General features: G+C 38.9%; 1 protein-coding gene across 1 annotated transcript in view; it reads left to right on the top strand.

The window, feature by feature from the left end:
- Positions 1-8346: 8346 nt before the first annotated feature.
- The window catches only part of E2f7 (E2F transcription factor 7), a 40356-nt gene continuing 30128 nt past the window's right edge, over positions 8347-18574 (top strand). The window contains exons 1-3 of the mRNA XM_015482969.2: positions 8347-8606; positions 9253-9345; positions 16389-16664. Coding sequence (XP_015338455.1) covers positions 9253-9345; positions 16389-16664 — 369 coding nt within the window. The 5' untranslated portion in view covers positions 8347-8606. The remainder of the gene's footprint in view (positions 8607-9252; positions 9346-16388; positions 16665-18574) is intronic.

Raw genomic sequence — 18574 nt, forward strand, 5'->3', positions numbered from 1 at the left:
AAAAGGACTGCCAATACATAATAGTATTATTGTTTCACTGCAAGTATTAATAACTAATGTCTAAAAAGAACTAGCCAAAAGTTTTATGAATGCTTTCTGAGTGGCCCAGCCCATAAATAATTTTCATTGAGATTTAATGCTATTAATATGGATTCCTCTTCAGTGGCAATGAGATTGCCTTTGATCCAATAGACAAGATTGTTTTGAGGTCTTTCAAACAGCCAACTGTGATGATTTCCAAACAAACAAATAAAAAATTAGGCTACTTGTATTAGTCAGGAGTCTAACCCACCGGATGTGTATATAGAAAGACACTGATTTCAACTAATTGCCTCCTGTGATTGTAGAGGCTTGGCAAGTCCAAAATCTGCTGGGGGCATTTGGCAAACTGAAAACTTAGGAAACAGTTGCAGTTGGAGTCCAACTGCTATAGAACCAGAGAGAAGTAATATTGAAGATGAAATTTGAAGGCTGTCTGATGGCAGAGTTCCCTCTTTCTTGGGAGAGGTCATCAATTGTTCTATTCTGCCTTCAACTGATTGTATGAGACCCACCCATATTATGAAAGGCATTCTGCTTTACTCAAATCCAATTTAAACAGAAATCTCATCCAAAGCAACTTCACAGCAACATTCTAAATAATGTTTGCTTAAATATCTTGGCACTCTGTCATAGAGAAGTTGATACATAAAATTAACCATCAGACACACCACAATTAGGAAAACTTCAAGATGCTTCTTTTATTGCCTTGTAATTCAGTAACACTTGCCTCTCTTCAGCCTCACAGATTGTACATGGGTTTTCTTCTTTTACTGTCTAATTACATATTTAACTAAAGAATCATTATACAATGACGAGAGTCCAGTTATTTTCTTATGACTCTGCAAATTTTGTCTCTTCCTTCTATTTGTTTGATTTAAGCCCTATGGTTATAACATACATTAACCTATTCTGGTGAAAGTATCTGCTTTCTTGTCTGCATAATGTGTTCTCAGTTACGCCTCAGCTCAGTTTATAATATTTTACTCCTTTTAAAGTACCACTAGAAATTGTTAATATAACCATATTATTTTTCAGCTAACAATTTTGCTTGATTTATATTGACAATGACTAAGGTGGAATCTTTTTGGAATTTTTAATTATTTTTTAAAAACCCCAAATTACAGAAAGTTTGGGGAAATGAGAAAAAAACAAACTACCCAAAAGGGTATTTTAGCATTATGTCATTGCAATTGCAAACACCAATAAAATATTTCATAACAACCAGAAAAGTAAAGAGAATAGTAAAATGGAATAACAGATTTCTAGTGCAAATTTCAGTAAGCTTAAGAAAATAGTAGAAGTGATCACATGGGAACACTATCAAACAATAAGAAATCCAGTCAAAATAGATATTGAAAATAAAAAGAAATCCTCGTTGCAGCAAAAGGATAGGCAGAATTTAACTTCATCCACTAAAAAGTGGTTGAATAATTGAAATTAAGAGGAATTAGTCAGCCACCTGATGGATGTTAGACAAGTTTACTAAACAGATGTAGGCCTAAAGGGGAAGAATAACTCCAACAAAATATTAGATACTAGAAAGGCTCTGGCCTGATATGATTTTGCTGGGGGTAGAAGAGAGGGGGCTGGTGCCACCACCATACTCTGTGGCAGCAGGGCCTTACAGGACCACCAGCAGCATCCACACCAGTCCTGGAAGCACAGTAATCTAGATCTGGTTTCACTCAATGGCAGCAGCAACTGGCACCCTTGGTGAAGGCGGGGTGACATCACAGAGCATCCCTGACCTTCTGAGTGGTGACAGCTTGGTGGCAGAAGGAAACCACACTGTATGGACACACCTGATATCTCACCTCACCATGGAGGCAAAAAAAAAAAAAAAACCCACAGTGGCAGTGGGGGGGGGCACAGGTGTCAGGGAAGGTTGCAAAGACCTGTTAGGAGTAGGTATTACTGGAGACTAAGGGAATTCACTCAGAAGGAAAGGTGAGTCTTTGAATAAGCCTAGAAAATTCCAACATGGGTAGTTCCTAACTTATAATAGTTCGACTTACATTTTAAGACTTTACAATGGTGCCAAAGCAATATGCATTCAGTAGAACCTGTGAGTTGAATTTTGAGTTTTGATCTTTTCCTGGGCTAGTGATACGCAGTCCAGTCCTGCCTTGCCAAGTTGGGCAAGAGCAGGAAGCAGCAGCTCCCACTCAACCATGTGATCAGGAGGCTAAACTACTGTTACTCTATGGTACACTATGTTGCCAGCATTTTCTGGACATAGTTATTCAATAAATTATATGAGTCAACACTTTATTATAAAATAGGCCTTGTGTTAGATGATTTTGCCCAGCGATAGGCCAGTATACAATTTCCAAGCATGCTTAAAGTAACTTAGACTTAAGCTATGAAACTTGACAGGTTAGGTTTATTAAGTGCATTTTTTGGCATGATATTTTCAACTTAGGAGGTGTTTATCAGGATGTAACCCCATTGTAAATCAAGGAGCATCTTTAGTCTATATAATGTTTTCCAGAGAAAACAACTGTTTTATAATTCAAGGTTCATGCTATGATAAACCCCCAAGTGTGGTCCAAGGAAAGACACATTAATATGTTACATGGATGATGTTGGTTAAATAATTACTCCTTCCAGGAATAGCTGGCTTCAGAGATTTCATGTAGACAATGCTTTTCATCTTTGTACATTACATTCCCACCTGACTGGTGAAGCCCTGGACTAATGTATGTACATGTTATGGTTTAGATATAAGGTGCCCCATAAAAGTTCATGTTGAGACAATACTAGAACATTCAGAGGTGAAAAGACTGAGTTATGACAGCCTTAATCTAATTGATTCATTAATCTGCTGATAAGGATTAACTGAGTGGTAACTAAGCAGGTAGGGTGTGGCTGGAGGAGGTGGGTCACTGGGAACATGACTTTGAGGTATATATTTTGTCCCTGGTGAAAAACTAGCTATGTTCCCTAATTGTTATGTCTTGAGCTACTTTCCTCTGCCATACTCTTCCACCATGACTTTCCCCCTCACCTTGGGCCCAGAACAATGGAGCCAGCTGTTTGTGGACTGAGACCTCTGAAACCGTGAGCACCAAGTAAACTTTTCCTCCTCTAAAATTGTTTTTGTTAGGTCTTTTGATCACAGTAGCAAGAGTTGACTAAAACACTCCATTTGGGCTCAATATCCCATTTCTCTGGGTTTTTTTCCAAGGTAGAAAATGATAAAGTGGGCCTGGGTTTAAAAAAAAAAAAACAATGTTTATAATATTTGAACTTAAGTTCTGAATCTGTAAGCCACTAACCCCAAACTCCTTCCTCCACTATACAATGAAAATATTTTCATTTGGTCTTACAAAGTATTATAATAAAATAAATGCTATTAAAATAGTGCTATTTGGTAGGTACAAAAAGTTACATTCACAGCCATTTAATTCTGAGGTGAGAACAATGAAAGTCACAAAGGTTAGTCTTTGGCCTGATTTTTTTTTTTTTACATTCTCATTATTAAAATATATGTATACATCTAGGGATGTACATACTGTGATTTATTGAGTAGGGAATTATTCAGTTTCACCAAATATAGAAGTTAAAATGTGGTTTCAAATATTCTTTCACATTCACACTAATTAGAAGTCAGTCACAAAGAGTTTTAAGAAGATATTAAGCATTCAATAAGTATTTAAAATAACAAAATAAGCAGGTTTTTCAGAGGTCCACCAGATTAGGCCCACCATTACAGAAAACTGAGGCCTAGGTAGGCAATATCTTTAGTTCCAGATCCCCCCCCAAAATTCCTGGCCAACCTTGGTCTAGAATTTATTCACTCTTCAAAGTGAATTCCTTTCCTTCTGGATAAGACTAGAGATTCAGGGGAAGCTTATCATGCCCATTTTCTACAGAATGTCAGTTCCAGTGTCATAGAACAGTCTCATTTTTATTGTCCCATGCACTGTAGTATCTCCAAATGGCCATGTTAAAGCCTGCAGCAGAAGTGCTACACCAGGTCAAGGACACCCCATTATGAACTCTCCATTCCCAAAACACCCAACTCAAAATTCACCTGACTTGTTGTTGTCCATGTTTATTTTGACACAGTTCCCTCCCCCATCCCTGCCTTCAGCATGAACACACAAACACACATACACACATACTACACTACATGCTCTACCTTCTCATTTGATGAGAATGAAAATCATACAACTATTAAGAAAATTAGCCTTGTTCCTTAGTGCTAAGGATTACCAGGCATCTGCAGAAGATAAAGAATGAATTCCCTCTGACACCTATGGGACATATAATCACCACTGAGGGCCCTCTCTTTGAATAGCTGAACATCTGGATATCATTTAAGAATGGGAGTTAAAACTATAGTATTATCTTCCTTTTATTGTTGCTAAGGTCATGAGCAGGAGCCAACTGGACTTGTTCTCTTCACATTGCTTGTGGTCAGACAAAATTAAATGTTCTGCCTTCTCTGACTTTCTAGCAGTTAGAGAAGCAAATTCATCACATTCTCAAATCCAGGAAGGGCTGAAGACAAAGCCCATTTTAAACAGGGACCCTCAATTTAAGAAGATATGCTAGGGCTGGGGGTGTGGCTCAGCACGGTAGAACGCTCACCTAGCATATGGGAGGCCCTGGGTTCAATCCTTAGCACAACATAAAAATAAATAAATAAAATAAAGGTATTGTGTCCAACTACAACTAAAAAATAAATATTAAAAGAAGAAGAAGATATGTTACACAGATCCACTCAGCAAGGCTTGAGAATTGTCAGGATATGAAGCCAAGATCCTCCATTATCTATGTAGTGAAAAAAAAAAAGCTTCTAGTTATCTTCTGTGACTACACTTTTGAATAAAGATGCCACAACAAGATCACTTCATTTCTATTGCTTGCAGTAATAAAAGAAAAGCAAAATATTTGAGGAAGCTGATACACTAACTAGACAACCCAGATTGTCTAGCTCTAGAGCTGTCAAGAATTCTACTTCATGATAGTGTCTTCTTTCTGTAAATTGTGCAAAATCTCGTTTCTATAAATCTTGGAAGCTGGAACTCCCAAAGGGTAAAAGACTATTTTAGGTTTGAGAAGTAGTGTTGAGTAGAAGTATGTTGCTTGCCCAGAGGAATGTCAGACACCATCATATTCTCCTGGTCACATCCCTTATTACTTAGTCTTCAGTTATATGTCCACTTCACCCATCAAAATTCTCATTTACAACCCTGACTCCTTCCAAAAACTAGTGACACAGCTATGAACTAGCAAGACCCATCCCCTGGAAACCTCTGCACCTATTCCAGAGTATAGCGCATCTGTACAACACTTCCTATCCTCATTGCTGGGACATGAAGACCCATTTCCAAAACCACTGGATCAGAAACATTCAAGGAATCAATGAAGAAGCATACAACTAGCTTAATGCTGAGGAACTGGACATTAAAAATTCAAAGAATTACTGAAGTCCAATTCCAGATCAAGTAAATTAAGAATGTCTGGGTGTGAAACTCAAAATATTAGAATTTTTAAAAAATCTTCCCAGGTGAATCTAAAGAATAGACAGTTGAGAACCACAAGCTTAGCACAATACACAATGCTGTACTGTGCTGGATTGCTGCCACACAGGTAATACTCTGCTATTCCAAAGTCAATGACTTTGGAAGTAGACATTAATAAGATAGAACCGGAAAATACTTTCATTGGCAGGTAACTTGGTATGGCAGTTTTTCCATACGGCCCCAAATTCTTTGACACTTCTCCCATTGAGAGGTGGAGTATGTGTTTTCTTCCCTTGAATATGGTGGCCTTCTGATGACTTCATCCAAAAAAATATTATAGGTTGATTCTATCTCAGGTTTTAGGCTATGTCACAAAAGGCCATCCACTTTTCCAGGAAGGGACACTTGTTTTGAATCCTTGAAGCCACCATGTAAGAGATACAGCTACCCTGAACTACCACGATATTGGAAAAATTGGGCTAGGTGGAGAAGCCACATGTAGGGGCAATCTTAGGCTAATTTTTAGTCAACATAGCCATTAGCTGAATAATTGAGAGATTGACAGATTACCTATGAAATCTGAGACTCAAAATCATTAATTTAATAAATATATATTGAAATAATGTCTCTGAATTTGTCCATCAACCACATATTTTCCAGTTTTCTTCCAAATCAGTGAAACTTTAGGTGCCTGAAGATACATAGTAACTGCGTTCTTGATTCGATTAGATGTTTGAATTGAAATAGAAAAGGTACTTTAATTCTGAAAATGCCAGGAAAAGGTAACATAAAACTGCCTAATTCAAAGAAACAAACACAGTAATTTGAAATATCTGAGAAATGAATGGACTTTAATAATGTGAAAGGATGAATGGTGGCCCACCAAAAAGCATTTCCACATCATGAACTCTAGAACCCATGATCATTTTCCTTATTTTACAAAAGGATTTTTGCAGATATAATTAAATTAATGTGTTAGCTTTTCATCACTGTGACCAAAATACCTGACACAAACAACAGAGGAATAAAGATTTAGTTTGGCTCATGGTTTCAGAGATTTCAATTTATGGTCAGCAAATTCCTTTGCTCTGGCCTAAGGTAAGGTAGAATATCATGGTACACAGCATGGTGGAGAAAAGTTACTTAGTTCATGGCAGCCAGAAAGCAGAGAAAAAGTGTGAGGAAAGAGCCAGGGACAAGATATAGACTCCAAGGGCATACCTGGCTCTACGCCCCATTTACTTCCTCCTGCCATGCCCCACCTGCTCATAGTTTCCACCAGTTCCCAGTAGTCCATTCAGCTTTTAATGGAGTAATCTGCTGATGAGGTCAGAATCCTCATGATCCAAATACTTCCCAAAAGCTCTACCTCTGAATATTCCTAAACTGAGGACCAGCCTTCAGCACATGAGAGTTTGGGGGACACTTCATATCCAAACTATAACAATTAGGAATCGTGAGATGAGAACATCCTGGAATACCCAATGACAAGTGTCTTTATGTGAGACCAAGGGTAGATTTAATGAACAAAAGAGGAGGCAATGTAACTATGGAGGTAGATTGGAGCAGGCAGCTACAAGTCAATGACTGGTAACAGCCACCAGAAAGTGGAAGAGAATCTAGATTTTCTTCTGGATCCAGAGAAGTGAGGCCCTGACAACACCTTGATTTCTTTCAGACCTCTGCCCTCCAAAAATGAAAGAATAAATGTCTATTCTTTTTAGCCAACCAGTTTGTGGTCATTTATTAGAATATCATGGCACAGGACAGGAAATTCATAGTTAGGAGGGAAAGGTTTCTTCATCTAAATTCTCTACTTCATAAGGATGTAACTGAATAAATTGCAATTTACTTTTACTTCTCTTATGCTTCCTATAAGAAAGATTTCAGTTCAAAATGTTATTTCTATTATAAAAAGTATCTTTATGTTTCATGTTTTGCATGCTTTTATGTTTTTTGTTTTTGTTTTTTAACATATGGCCTGGTGGTGATTTTTACTAGCAATCTAAATTGCATAAAAAGTAAAGGACTTGACTGGTGTTGTGAATTCTGCTGTCGGTCCCTCACATACATTTGAGGACAGAGGGATGAAGAGTGGAGCCCTGAAGGGATAATGAAAATGCTGGCCTTGCAATGAAGTATATAGCTTGTAAGCAATGTCCATAGGCAGGCTTTAAAAAAAAAAAAAAAAAAAAAAAAAAAANGGGGGGGGGGGGGGGGGGGGGGGGGGGGGGGGGGGGGGGGGGGGGGGGGGGTGTTAAGAAACATTTGGTTGGGCTTCCAGTCCAGTTTCCAGGGCTAACCGGCGTGCCATCTGCTCGAACCGTAAAGTGGTAACTATGGCTCACGTGTCACTCCAGCCTTTGGGTGTCAGGAAGTTTGCCCCAGCAAGTCTGGACAACTTCGCGACCTCGCAGGTTGCTGGGGGAAGGGGCAGCGGCGGTAGCATCCAGGGTGTGTGTGTATCGTTTTTCCAAACTCCATCTGCTTTCCCCACCCCTGGTGCCTGGCCCCGCCAGCCGCGGGGACGTGAGCGGGTCTTTATGCATAACAAAAGCGCCCTCCTCCTCCTCCTCCTCCCGCCACCCCGCGCCACCGCCCCCGCTGCTTCCCGCGGGCCCCGCGTCCACCGCCCGCATTGGCTCCCGGGACGAGGTTTCCAGGTACCCGGAAGGGGGAGGGGGCCGAAGCGGACACAATTGGGCGGGTGAGGGCGAAACGCGCGGCTTGGAGCGCCAAGACTGAGAGGGGCGGCCAGCCCGGGCCCTGCCGCCGCGCGATTGGCCGAGGTCGCCCCGCCAGCCGCCTCTGATTGGCTGATGCTCAAATTCAGTCTCAAGGCGCCAGTGGAGGTGTTTTAGCGGGGACCGCGGTACAGACTGCAGTCGCGCTCGCCGCGTAGGAACGCTGGCGCTTCCCGGACGCCGCGGGGTCCCCGCCAGCACGGGGCACTCGGAGCGGGGCTCTGCCTGCCTCGCCTTGCCCTGCCGATGTCGCCGCCCGGCTGCTGATGTCTGCACCCTCTTCCCGCACTGGTGTGGGGCCACGCAGGTCCCTGTAGAGGCAGAAAGCCTCCTTCGCAAAGCGGGAGTAAGTACGCGTGCGGCCCCAGAGCTGGTGGGGAGGCGGGAATTGGGGAAAAGTGGACCCTCCCGCCTGGCTGCCAGGCTGCCACCCTTCTCCTTCCCGGGCTGGCGGAGGATTGAGGTGCTCTACCGCGTGGGGCTCTGTCGCCTCTAGCTCTCAGTGAAATGGACTGGCCTTCCCCATGATTTGGGGTTTATCTTTGGGGTCCGCTTGGAGGCCTGGGAAAGAGCTGCGGAGGTAGCTGAGTGGGTTTGTTCTAGCGATCAGGTTTCCTTCACCCTGATTCAAACCCCCTCAAAGCCTAATTCCTCCCAGTTCTTTGCGCCAAAATTAACTGACCTGCAGAGACCTATACTTTCTGACAGATTTACCCAACACCTTTCAGACTTGGGAACTTTATTTTGCCCTCTTGCTTTTCATAAAGAATTCATATTAATTTTTTTTCTTCCCAGAATTTTGTAATTACTAATCATTTTAAGTGTCCATGTGAGTTTTAGTGAGGGTGGTTTGAGAGTGGCTGCATTCCTGGAAATACCCAGGAGTTGTTTAGGGAAGGGGAAGTTCATGTTCACGAATGAGTAATAAATATTTTTTGGAGGAGAAAATATCTAATGATAAAATGGTTTTCTAAAGTAATTGTGCATTTCAGATGGAGGTGAATTGTTTAACACTAAAAGACCTGATCAATCCCAGGCAGGCCAGATTAGATTTTACAATTGAAGATGGGGAAAATGCACAAAAGGTAAGTACACATAAATATCTTAATGTCTAACATATTAAGAAAAGTGATGTCTAATCCAATTTAGTGTTCCAGAGTACAACTTTTATTTGTATGTATAAGCATTTTAATAATTTTTGATGAACCTAATAGAAATATACTTTTTTTAAAAAATGGAGCCACCTAAAGCACTATTTTTTCAAATCTACTCCCACTCATTGTGCAGTGGAAAGAGAGGTCAGGTTAGATGTAGTATTGGAGCCAACTTATATAAATCAAAGATATGTAGACATAGCAATCAGAAATTTGTAATACTTGCAGTTGTTAAGGGTGGTTTAGCTAATCTTTATAGAAATGTTAGCCTCACTTCCCAAGAAAATAGGCTGTTGTACTTATATAAATGCTGGATTATTAAAATCCTGACAAATATCTTCATACCAACAAACCAGTTGTAGAGACTGTCCATTTGCCCTGTGAGAGCATGATCTGTGCCTACCATATGGGGAGACAAAGTGACCAACATACTCTTTGAATATTTTACAACACTATTGCTAGTTTTGTGCTGAGCCATTAATTTCCCCCCCATCCTTTTTTTTTTTTTAATCCCTTGGAATTTGTGATACTGTATCATCAAGAAGCATTACCAAGTAAATTGGTCATAGAAGTATCTAAAATGTCACCTTACCCACATCAGCACAGTTGCACAAAGCAGCAAATGATCTTACCAAAAAGGTGTAATAGCTTGGTAACAATGAACGTCTGAGCACTTTTAGGCAGAGGCAAATACATATAACAAACCTAGTTTTAGAAACTTTGAACATAAAGCTGTGAGTAGCAATTTCCTTAGGCATTGAACTTCTCTGGGATCCTGGTATTATTTTAGGCTTAAAAATCAACAATGAATCTGGTTGCAAAACACCTCTGGTTATATGGATCTTTAAAGAATATTTAACAGCTATTAGCTTTGGATAGGTATAAAATTATATGTTTTTCCAGCATTTGATTTTTATTGGGAAAAGAAGAATACCAAAAATTTTAAAGAGGGCTTTTTAAAAAAATTACCTAAGGCATATGAGGGTAGACATGTCCAGACTTTAAGATATGGTCAGAATTTGGGCTTTAGGAGTTTCAGAGCAAAAGTTTTTTTTTTTTTTTTTTTTTTGTAATTAGGATTGTTCCACCTTGAAAGACTATGTATATGTTTATATATAGTCTAAGTCAGTGTGCTCCACGTCTATTCTTCTGGGTCCTTCTACTTATCAAGTACCTTCAACAAGGGCCCTTCTACTATAGTTACCCTCAGTAAGTACTATGTCCATTTGCACTTTGATATTTTAATGGGTGTGCAGAGAAGTTCAGATGACTCAGAAGAGGTTGGGAAAGTGATTAAAATGTTTGAAATAGAATACATAATCAAGGATCATTTCATCTCAGAACAGAGTGCTTCCTCAGACCACAAGGCGTTTTTTTTTTTTCTTTACTTCCACATTGCTATAGAAGTAAAGGAAAAAGGCTTTCTAGGGATGGTGGGGATTGGAGTCACAGAGACCCAAGTTTGATTTTCTGTTTTGTTTATTAGCTATGTAACCTCTAATTAAAGCCTATTTTATTTGTTAGTGATTCAGTAGTTTAATGGGTCTCCTAATTTTTCTTAGTCCATTTTTTTTTTCCTTTAAAAAATTGGACCTAATAATAATAATACTGCTCCCACTGGGTTTTTGTAAAGCACCAGTAGCACATACTCTTCACACTGTACTGAACTAAACTGATGGCACAAGGTGAATATGATGCAGGTCTGGCCCCTTGGTCATCAGAGACTTTCAGGGACCCAGATATAAAACTAGCAAACTGTACTATGATTTAATACAGTCCTGAAATAGGAGAGGGAACAAAGTGCCTTGGCAGACTAGAGGAGAAATAAATAAATTCCTAAGAGTTAGAAAGTTTCACAGAGAAGGTTACATTTGGGTTAAGCCCTACTGAATGAGGGAGTTCAACCTATAAGAAAAAAAGAGCAAGTGAGATGGACGTTTCAGATAGAAGAAACAACGTGAGGCTGGGCATTCAAGAAACGTTCAAGAAATCAGTGACCAGAAGCCGGTGATGCTCTGTTCTCTCTGGAAATCCCTCTGAGGGATGGATACCTGGAATGATGTCCTGCTAGATCACTTGTCATTTAGAGGATCTTCTTCCTTGGTGTCTATACATGGGTCAAGATCTATAAGTACTGTTTAATACATGCTTCTTCTGACTACTCATGGAGAAACTTCTTTAAAACATAAATTCATTTTAACTTATTACCAAACTTACTACTTCTAGTTGTAGGATTTTAAATAAGACTCCCCTGTACCTTGGGGATGCAAGATCCTGTAATGTATCTGGTGATGGCAAAAGTAAAAAGTGGACATTTGGGGATGGAGTAGTGAATGGTAAAGATTGAGCTGTTGGGAGGACTTGTGAAGTTACTAACACTTGAGCTAGGGGTGTAGGCAGATAGATAGGAAGGGAGCTAGTAAATGAGCAGAAATGAGCAAGGCATGTTTGGGAACAATGCCCCGACTTAGCGGGCATGGCTGTTCTTTAAATGTTATTCACATCTTTGGGGAGTGGTGGAGAAAAAAGGTGAAGTTAACTTGGAATATGTTTGTACGTGTGTGATTTACAGGTAGAAAAATATGTGCAGGAGGCAGCTGGTTTTCTGATACTGGAATTCATTAAAGGTCTAGCCTTGGAACCCAACTTGGGAATTGTTAGCATATAGGTTGACTATTCTAGTCAAACACATGAGATTGGGTGAAGCATCCCAGAGAGAGTAAATGTAAGGGAGGGCTAAGTGTGACTCCTGTGGTTTGTAAGAGCGAAAGAAGAAACCAGTAAAGTAGACTGAGACAGCAGAGTCAGAGGTCTGAAGAGATCCAGGAGAAAAAGTATGGTATTTCAGAAGCTAAGGGGTGAGAGTTTTATAAAGAGCCATCGACACTCATAACTGTTGAGGTCAAATAAGATATTTTACCATTGATGTGATTTGGCAGTTGAGAGGTGACTTAAGGGAGAGGCATGGATTGGAACTTACTATGGTGGTTTGAAAATGCCTGGGAGGAAGGTAGTAGAAAGCCCTCAGTATGCATAACTCCTTGAAAGTGTGCTCTGGCAGGAAGTAGAGTTGTTGATCAATAGCCAGAAGGAGATATTTCCTGACAATAGTAGGATTCCCATAGGCAAAACTTGTCTAATGGCCTTAAAGAGAACAAAATATGTGAGAAACAGCTTAGATGAGATAAAGTTCAGGGCAGATTTAAAGTAAAGCAAGTGGACTGTTGGGGAAAACTGTGGGCTGTGCATGAGAGGGAACAGGAAAAGAGGCTGGTCACATATAGTCAAAGGTCTTGACAATGCTTATGACTAGATATATTATTTGAGGTTTTGGTATGAAAGCTGTATTGTGACAAAACCAGAACTAGAACCAAGATCTTTCAACTACTGAGCCCTTTCTGTAGCTGCATACTGCCATTCAACCTGTCATCATAGCACAGGTACTGTTATTGATGATAATAATAAACATTCATATAGCACTTCATGGATGACAGTGCTTTTGTCTGCATTATCTGAGCTGATCCTCATGGCACCTCTGGCAAGTAATACCTTACTTCCTTTTTGTCAGAAAACTGAAGGTCTATTTCATAGGTAACATTTCTAGGCTTACAGTTGAGAAAGTGATTTCTAAGATTTTGCAGGTTCAAGGCCTGAGGAAGGGAAAGAAAGGGTAAGTTACCAGGCCAGGTACTTTTGTCAGTGCTACTTCTACCAGCCATTGAATTCAGTCCTGGCCTCCCAGGAAGTGGTGTGTCAACCCTCTCTCTCCAGCCAAGGTGATCCAGTTAAGGACTTACTGTTGGCATTGCTACCAGCAGCTGGAGGAATGAATCACTGCTTCCTGCATAGATCTGGGCGCACCCCAGGGTCCTCTGCATTGCTAGGCAGCCTTGCTAGAAAGCTCTTTAGATTAGTCTGAACCTCTTACTTAATGCATAAGGAAACTTGGGGCCAGACAGTAAACAATACGGAGCTGAGACGAACCAGATTGCTAAATTGCCATTCTAGACTCCTTTTCTCTGCCCTGTGCACTGTCAATATAACAAGATAAACAGGTGGAACAGGGTGTGACTAGATTGCAGTTGATGTCCCCTTGAGATTTCAGAACACAATATGCGTGGCATTTTATAATTTTGATGTGGAAATGTAAGACAGTCCTACCTGACCATGTGGACTAACTCTTCTACTTTAAGTATTAAACTGTAGTAAAAATATATCAAAGGATATGAAAAATAATCCATTCTGAATTTATCTCTCACTAGGGAGATAGTAGTAACTTACTGTCTCTGTGAGGACAGGTACTGTAGAGAAACAGTAGATCTCTGTCCACTCAGCAAGCCTGGGCAACACTCTACCATGACCATAACCTCTTGGAATAACTAGGTAATCAAAGCGTAGTGTTCTTCGAGCACCTTGTTTCAGTCAGGTTTTTCGTTGCTGTGACCAAAAGACCAGTAAAGAAAAACTAGAGGAGGAAAGTTTATTTAGGGCTCATGGTTTTAGAGGTCTTGGTACTTAGATGGCAGACTCCATTGCTATGGACCTCAGGTGAGGTAGAACATCATGTCAGAAGGGTATGGTGGAGGAAAACAGCTCAAGACATGGCAATCAAGAAGCATAGAGAACTCTACTCACCAGGGACAAAATAAAAACCCCAAAGGTATGCCACCAGTGACCCACCTCCTCTAGCCACTCCCTGTCTGCCTGTAGTTATTGCCCAGTTAATCCATACCAGTGAATTATGCACTGATTAGGTTTAGGCTCTCATAACCCAATCATTTCACCTCTAACCTTTCTTGTATTATCTTACATATGAGTTTTTGGAAGACACCTCATGTCTAAACCCATAACACACTTGTAATAGGCAGGTCATTGTGCCACAAATTGTAAGGACCAAGCCATCTGGAACTGAGCCCCACGGGTGCACAGTCTCATTCCTGAGGCAAGATTATACCTAGGAAGTTAAATAATAATGGGATTTGCTACATTATATTAACTCTAAGTGCCAGAATGAGTGGTAATCAGGAATGAGAAAGGGGGAAAGGTAATAGCTAAGCTTCTTGAGTGTTAGAAACTACCTCGTAACACTTGAGGTTAATATTTTTATGAAATTCATTTTCACTTGATGGAATGGAACAATAGTGGGGTAAGGGAACGTGCTGCTTTCACACTGCTGAGTAGCAGCAGACGCTGACAGGCTGGTTCTGGATCCTGTCAGCATAACCTTTGCCATACTGCCTTTCCTGAGATGCTAGTGAGGATCAGTAGGCTTCCGAGTACCTTTTGTTTGAGCTCTGAAAAAGATATCTTCCTTCCAATTTACACCCAGGACAAACTTAATTCTAGATGCAGAATTTCAGAAACGTCTCCTTTCAGCTGTTTCTTACATACCACAGAATAGGATTGTATGTGACCTCAGGCAAGTTATTTAACCTCTCTGTGCTTTAGTTTTCTTCATCTGTAAACTAGAAAAATAATATACCTATGCCTCAGGATCAGTTGAGGAGTTGGTACATGTATATTACATAAAATAGGATATGAGACATAGTAAATATTCAGTAATCTCCTTCAAGAGTTCACTTTTAGAATTCTCTATCAGAATGGCTAACTATCAGGGACTAGTTAAAAGATAGATGGATAGATGCAGCCTTCTGGGGTTGGGGTGCTTACTGCTCTTATGCATGAGAAATCACCCCCATCTACTCCCTTCCTGCAACCGTATATACGAGGACAGAACATCACCATGGATAGCTGGCAGCTTCTACTGATCCAAGAAACAAGAGTTGCTTACAAACATAAACTCTAGTTTTTTCCAAGCAACGTTGCCTCTTCACAGTGTTGTTCATGTCTAGGAAAATACTTTTTAAACCACCAACCAGCCAAGATCCAAGCATGCAGTAGCTATAGAGTGATACCTGTACAAGAAAAGGAGTGACAGATATGTAATTAACCTTCATAATCATGTGAGTCACTATTGACAGGAAATGAATTCTACTATAGAAAGAACAGACTATCTTTGGCACTGAATGGCTAGAACAGTTTGCTTTAATAACTTGGTAGTTCCAAATGTAGTTTCTGTGTGCTTAGTCCTTTTTCATAATGGACCCAAATTTAATATTTTTTTAGGATTACTTAAGTCTACTCAAAGTGTGATCTGGAGGCAGGTGGTAGTACATGAACTGCAAAAAAATAAAAATGAAATTTGTGAGTTGAGCATTTAGAAACCTTGATAGCAATTTGATACCATCTGTGGGACATCTGAACTATGGTCAGTGATCTCTTGTTGATTAGGCTGTTGGTTGTTTTGAGTGACAAACTTAAGTAACAAACCACTTATGGTGAGAACTGCATATTAGTCCTATAAAGTAAGATCATGTATCAGCATATGGGAGTTTGGAAATTAAAAAACAAAAAAAAACTGGTGCTTTACCATGGATGGAATGAGAAACACTGCTCTAGGAGAAGAACATTAAATAGCTCTCTGGGTTGGCTTAAAATGTATTTTGTTGGATGCATTTTCTGTAACTGTTCCTGCTACTAATTGCTATATTACAAAGTTGTACTACAAAAGCATAATTGCTCTTAACTAGTTAATGCAAACTTCTAAGTAGAGTTTCCAAAAAATCTGGCGCTTAGAAGCAATGTGGACTTAACCCATATTGGCCTTCATCATCCTCAACTATTACAAGCATCTACAGGTTACAAATACATTCATGACTTCTCTTACAGAGAGGTCATGAAAAATATATTTAAAAGAAGTAGATGATTATAATCCATTTCTCACTAGAGCCACAGTTCAATGCCCATAAAAACTCTGTCTAATTTTCATTAATCCAATCCTGAATACCTTTCACTCCTAAACATATGGTACTGTCTGTCTTCCCAGGTCTTAGTAAATGGTGGGAATAAACTTCATTCTTGACTGTCACCTGTCCTTTCTCATACTTGCTAAAAGGTCTCTTTTTTTTAAATAGGAGAATATATTTGTTGATCGATCAAGGATGGCTCCAAAGACTCCAATAAAAAATGAACCAATTGATTTATCAAAGCAAAAAATCTTCACTCCAGAAAGAAATCCCATTACTCCAGTTAAGCTTGTCGACAAACAACAGGTAGAGCCATGGACACCCACAGCTAACCTGAAGATGCTCATTAGTGCTGCCAGTCCAGACATAAGGGACCGGGAGAAGAAAAAGGGACTATTCAGACCCATTGAAAACAAGGATGATGCATTTTCAGACTCTTTACAGGTAAAAAGACTGTGCTCCGCTGGGCGTTGTTAGAACTCAAAAAATTTTACTTGTTTAATTAAAAAGTCAGAATACTTAGTTTTTCAGTTTCTGAAAAATGTCTTTATTTTTTTAATGTCTTTATTTCTACTTATATTTAAGCATATTTTTTTATGCTGTAAATATCTTTATGTTTATTTAAACTTAAATCTTTTATTAATAGCTGTATTCTCAACCTATATCTTTTTTTGGTAATGAATGCTTTTTCTCCTTTGTATCATACTCCCTTGATCAGAACAGATTTTAAAATGATGTTTTTATTTAGTTGTAATGATTTTGATTTAATGAAGGAATTTAGTTTAAAAAAAAACTTTGAATTTTAATTTTGCTCGGATCTTAAGTTTAATAGTGTTGACTTGGGAAATCCCATTATGCTCATATATGATCAGTTCATTTGTTTTGGGCTTTATTAATGTTAAACCATCTTTAAATTGCCTGTTCTATGAAGAACCAGAATTGTAAAAGCAGCATGTCTATACTTAAAAAAAAAAAACAAAAAAAACTCTGGTTATTCATTTTTACTCTTACATCAAAACTTATCTCTAGATTTGTTAAGGAAAGTTACTTACAGATATTAGTGTTCTTAGTTATTTTTTCTCCTTGTGGTATATATTTTAAGCTATAAAATTTGCCAAAATTAAGAAAAAGATGTCCTGAATTTCAACTTGAAATTAATAGAACAAAATTAATTTGGTCTACTATGCATATCATTGCTTTAGTAGAACAGATTCTCTCATATAACTAGATGCACATCATACAGTTTTGAGAGTAATTCCTACATGCTTGAAGCTAGAAAATTTTCATAATTCCTCTTTTAAGTCTAAGCTATTTTTTGGCTTCCTTTCTATATTTGATGTAGAAAGCACAAGGAGCTTGTTTTCAAATCACCAGCTTCATGAGTGGGGGAAATGGCATAGTCTCTGTACTATAGTCTACTCATCTGCAATATAGGAGTTGTGGGCCTGCCCTGATTTAATTGGGATCATAAAAATTAAATAAAATTGTGTGCTTTTTGCTGTCAAAGGAATATAAATATTAGTTTGTTTTTTTAATTTTATTGACAAACGATAGAAAAGTAAAAATCATCCAATGGGAATTGTTATAACCTCTTTAGAAGGTAACATAATTAATATCTACTTGCTATAACTAATTTTTAATGTGCCCCCTAAAACAATCAAATTTTTGGCTTTCAACCCAAACTTTATAAGGAGATTTTAACTCATCAGTCACTTGATGTGCTCACTACTATTAGGAAGTAAGTGCCTAAAATTTGAATGGCCTTAAAAGTATTTTAATATCTTTTAAAAAATGGTTCTTTATTGCCTTTTATAGACTGTTTGATCACTGAAGTACCCAGGAACCTACATCCCAGCCCCAAACCAGAACAGAATAACTTACATCTGAATAACCATTTTCCTTAATTTGTATTTATCATTTCTTTGCCATTTTAAAAATCACCCTATTACATGTGTGTATTCCTATATAGTGTTTGGGTTTTAGGCTTTGTAAAATTGAAACTATACATAATATACAGTCTTCTTTTTTCAATCAACATATCTCTTTAAGACTCATTCATATGTTTGCACACAGCTATAATTCTGTCATTTTCATTGCTGTGTAACTTTCCATTGCATGGATACACCATGATTTATTTCTCCTGTTGGAAGCCATTTGGGTTGTTTGAAGTTTGGGACTAATATGACTTATGAAGCTATGATATGCTTGTTAATGTCTCTTAGAATATATATATACAAGCATTCTCTAGAGCAGTGGTTCTCAAAGTTGTCACTTCAATGTCCCCAAAGGTTTTTTCAGAGGGTTAAAGGAGGTCAAAACTATTTTCAAAATACTACCAAGATATTTGCCATTTG

Source organism: Marmota marmota, unplaced genomic scaffold (assembly GCF_001458135.2).
Source record: "Marmota marmota marmota unplaced genomic scaffold, marMar, whole genome shotgun sequence".
In the NCBI taxonomy this organism is placed as follows: Eukaryota; Metazoa; Chordata; class Mammalia; order Rodentia; family Sciuridae; genus Marmota; species Marmota marmota.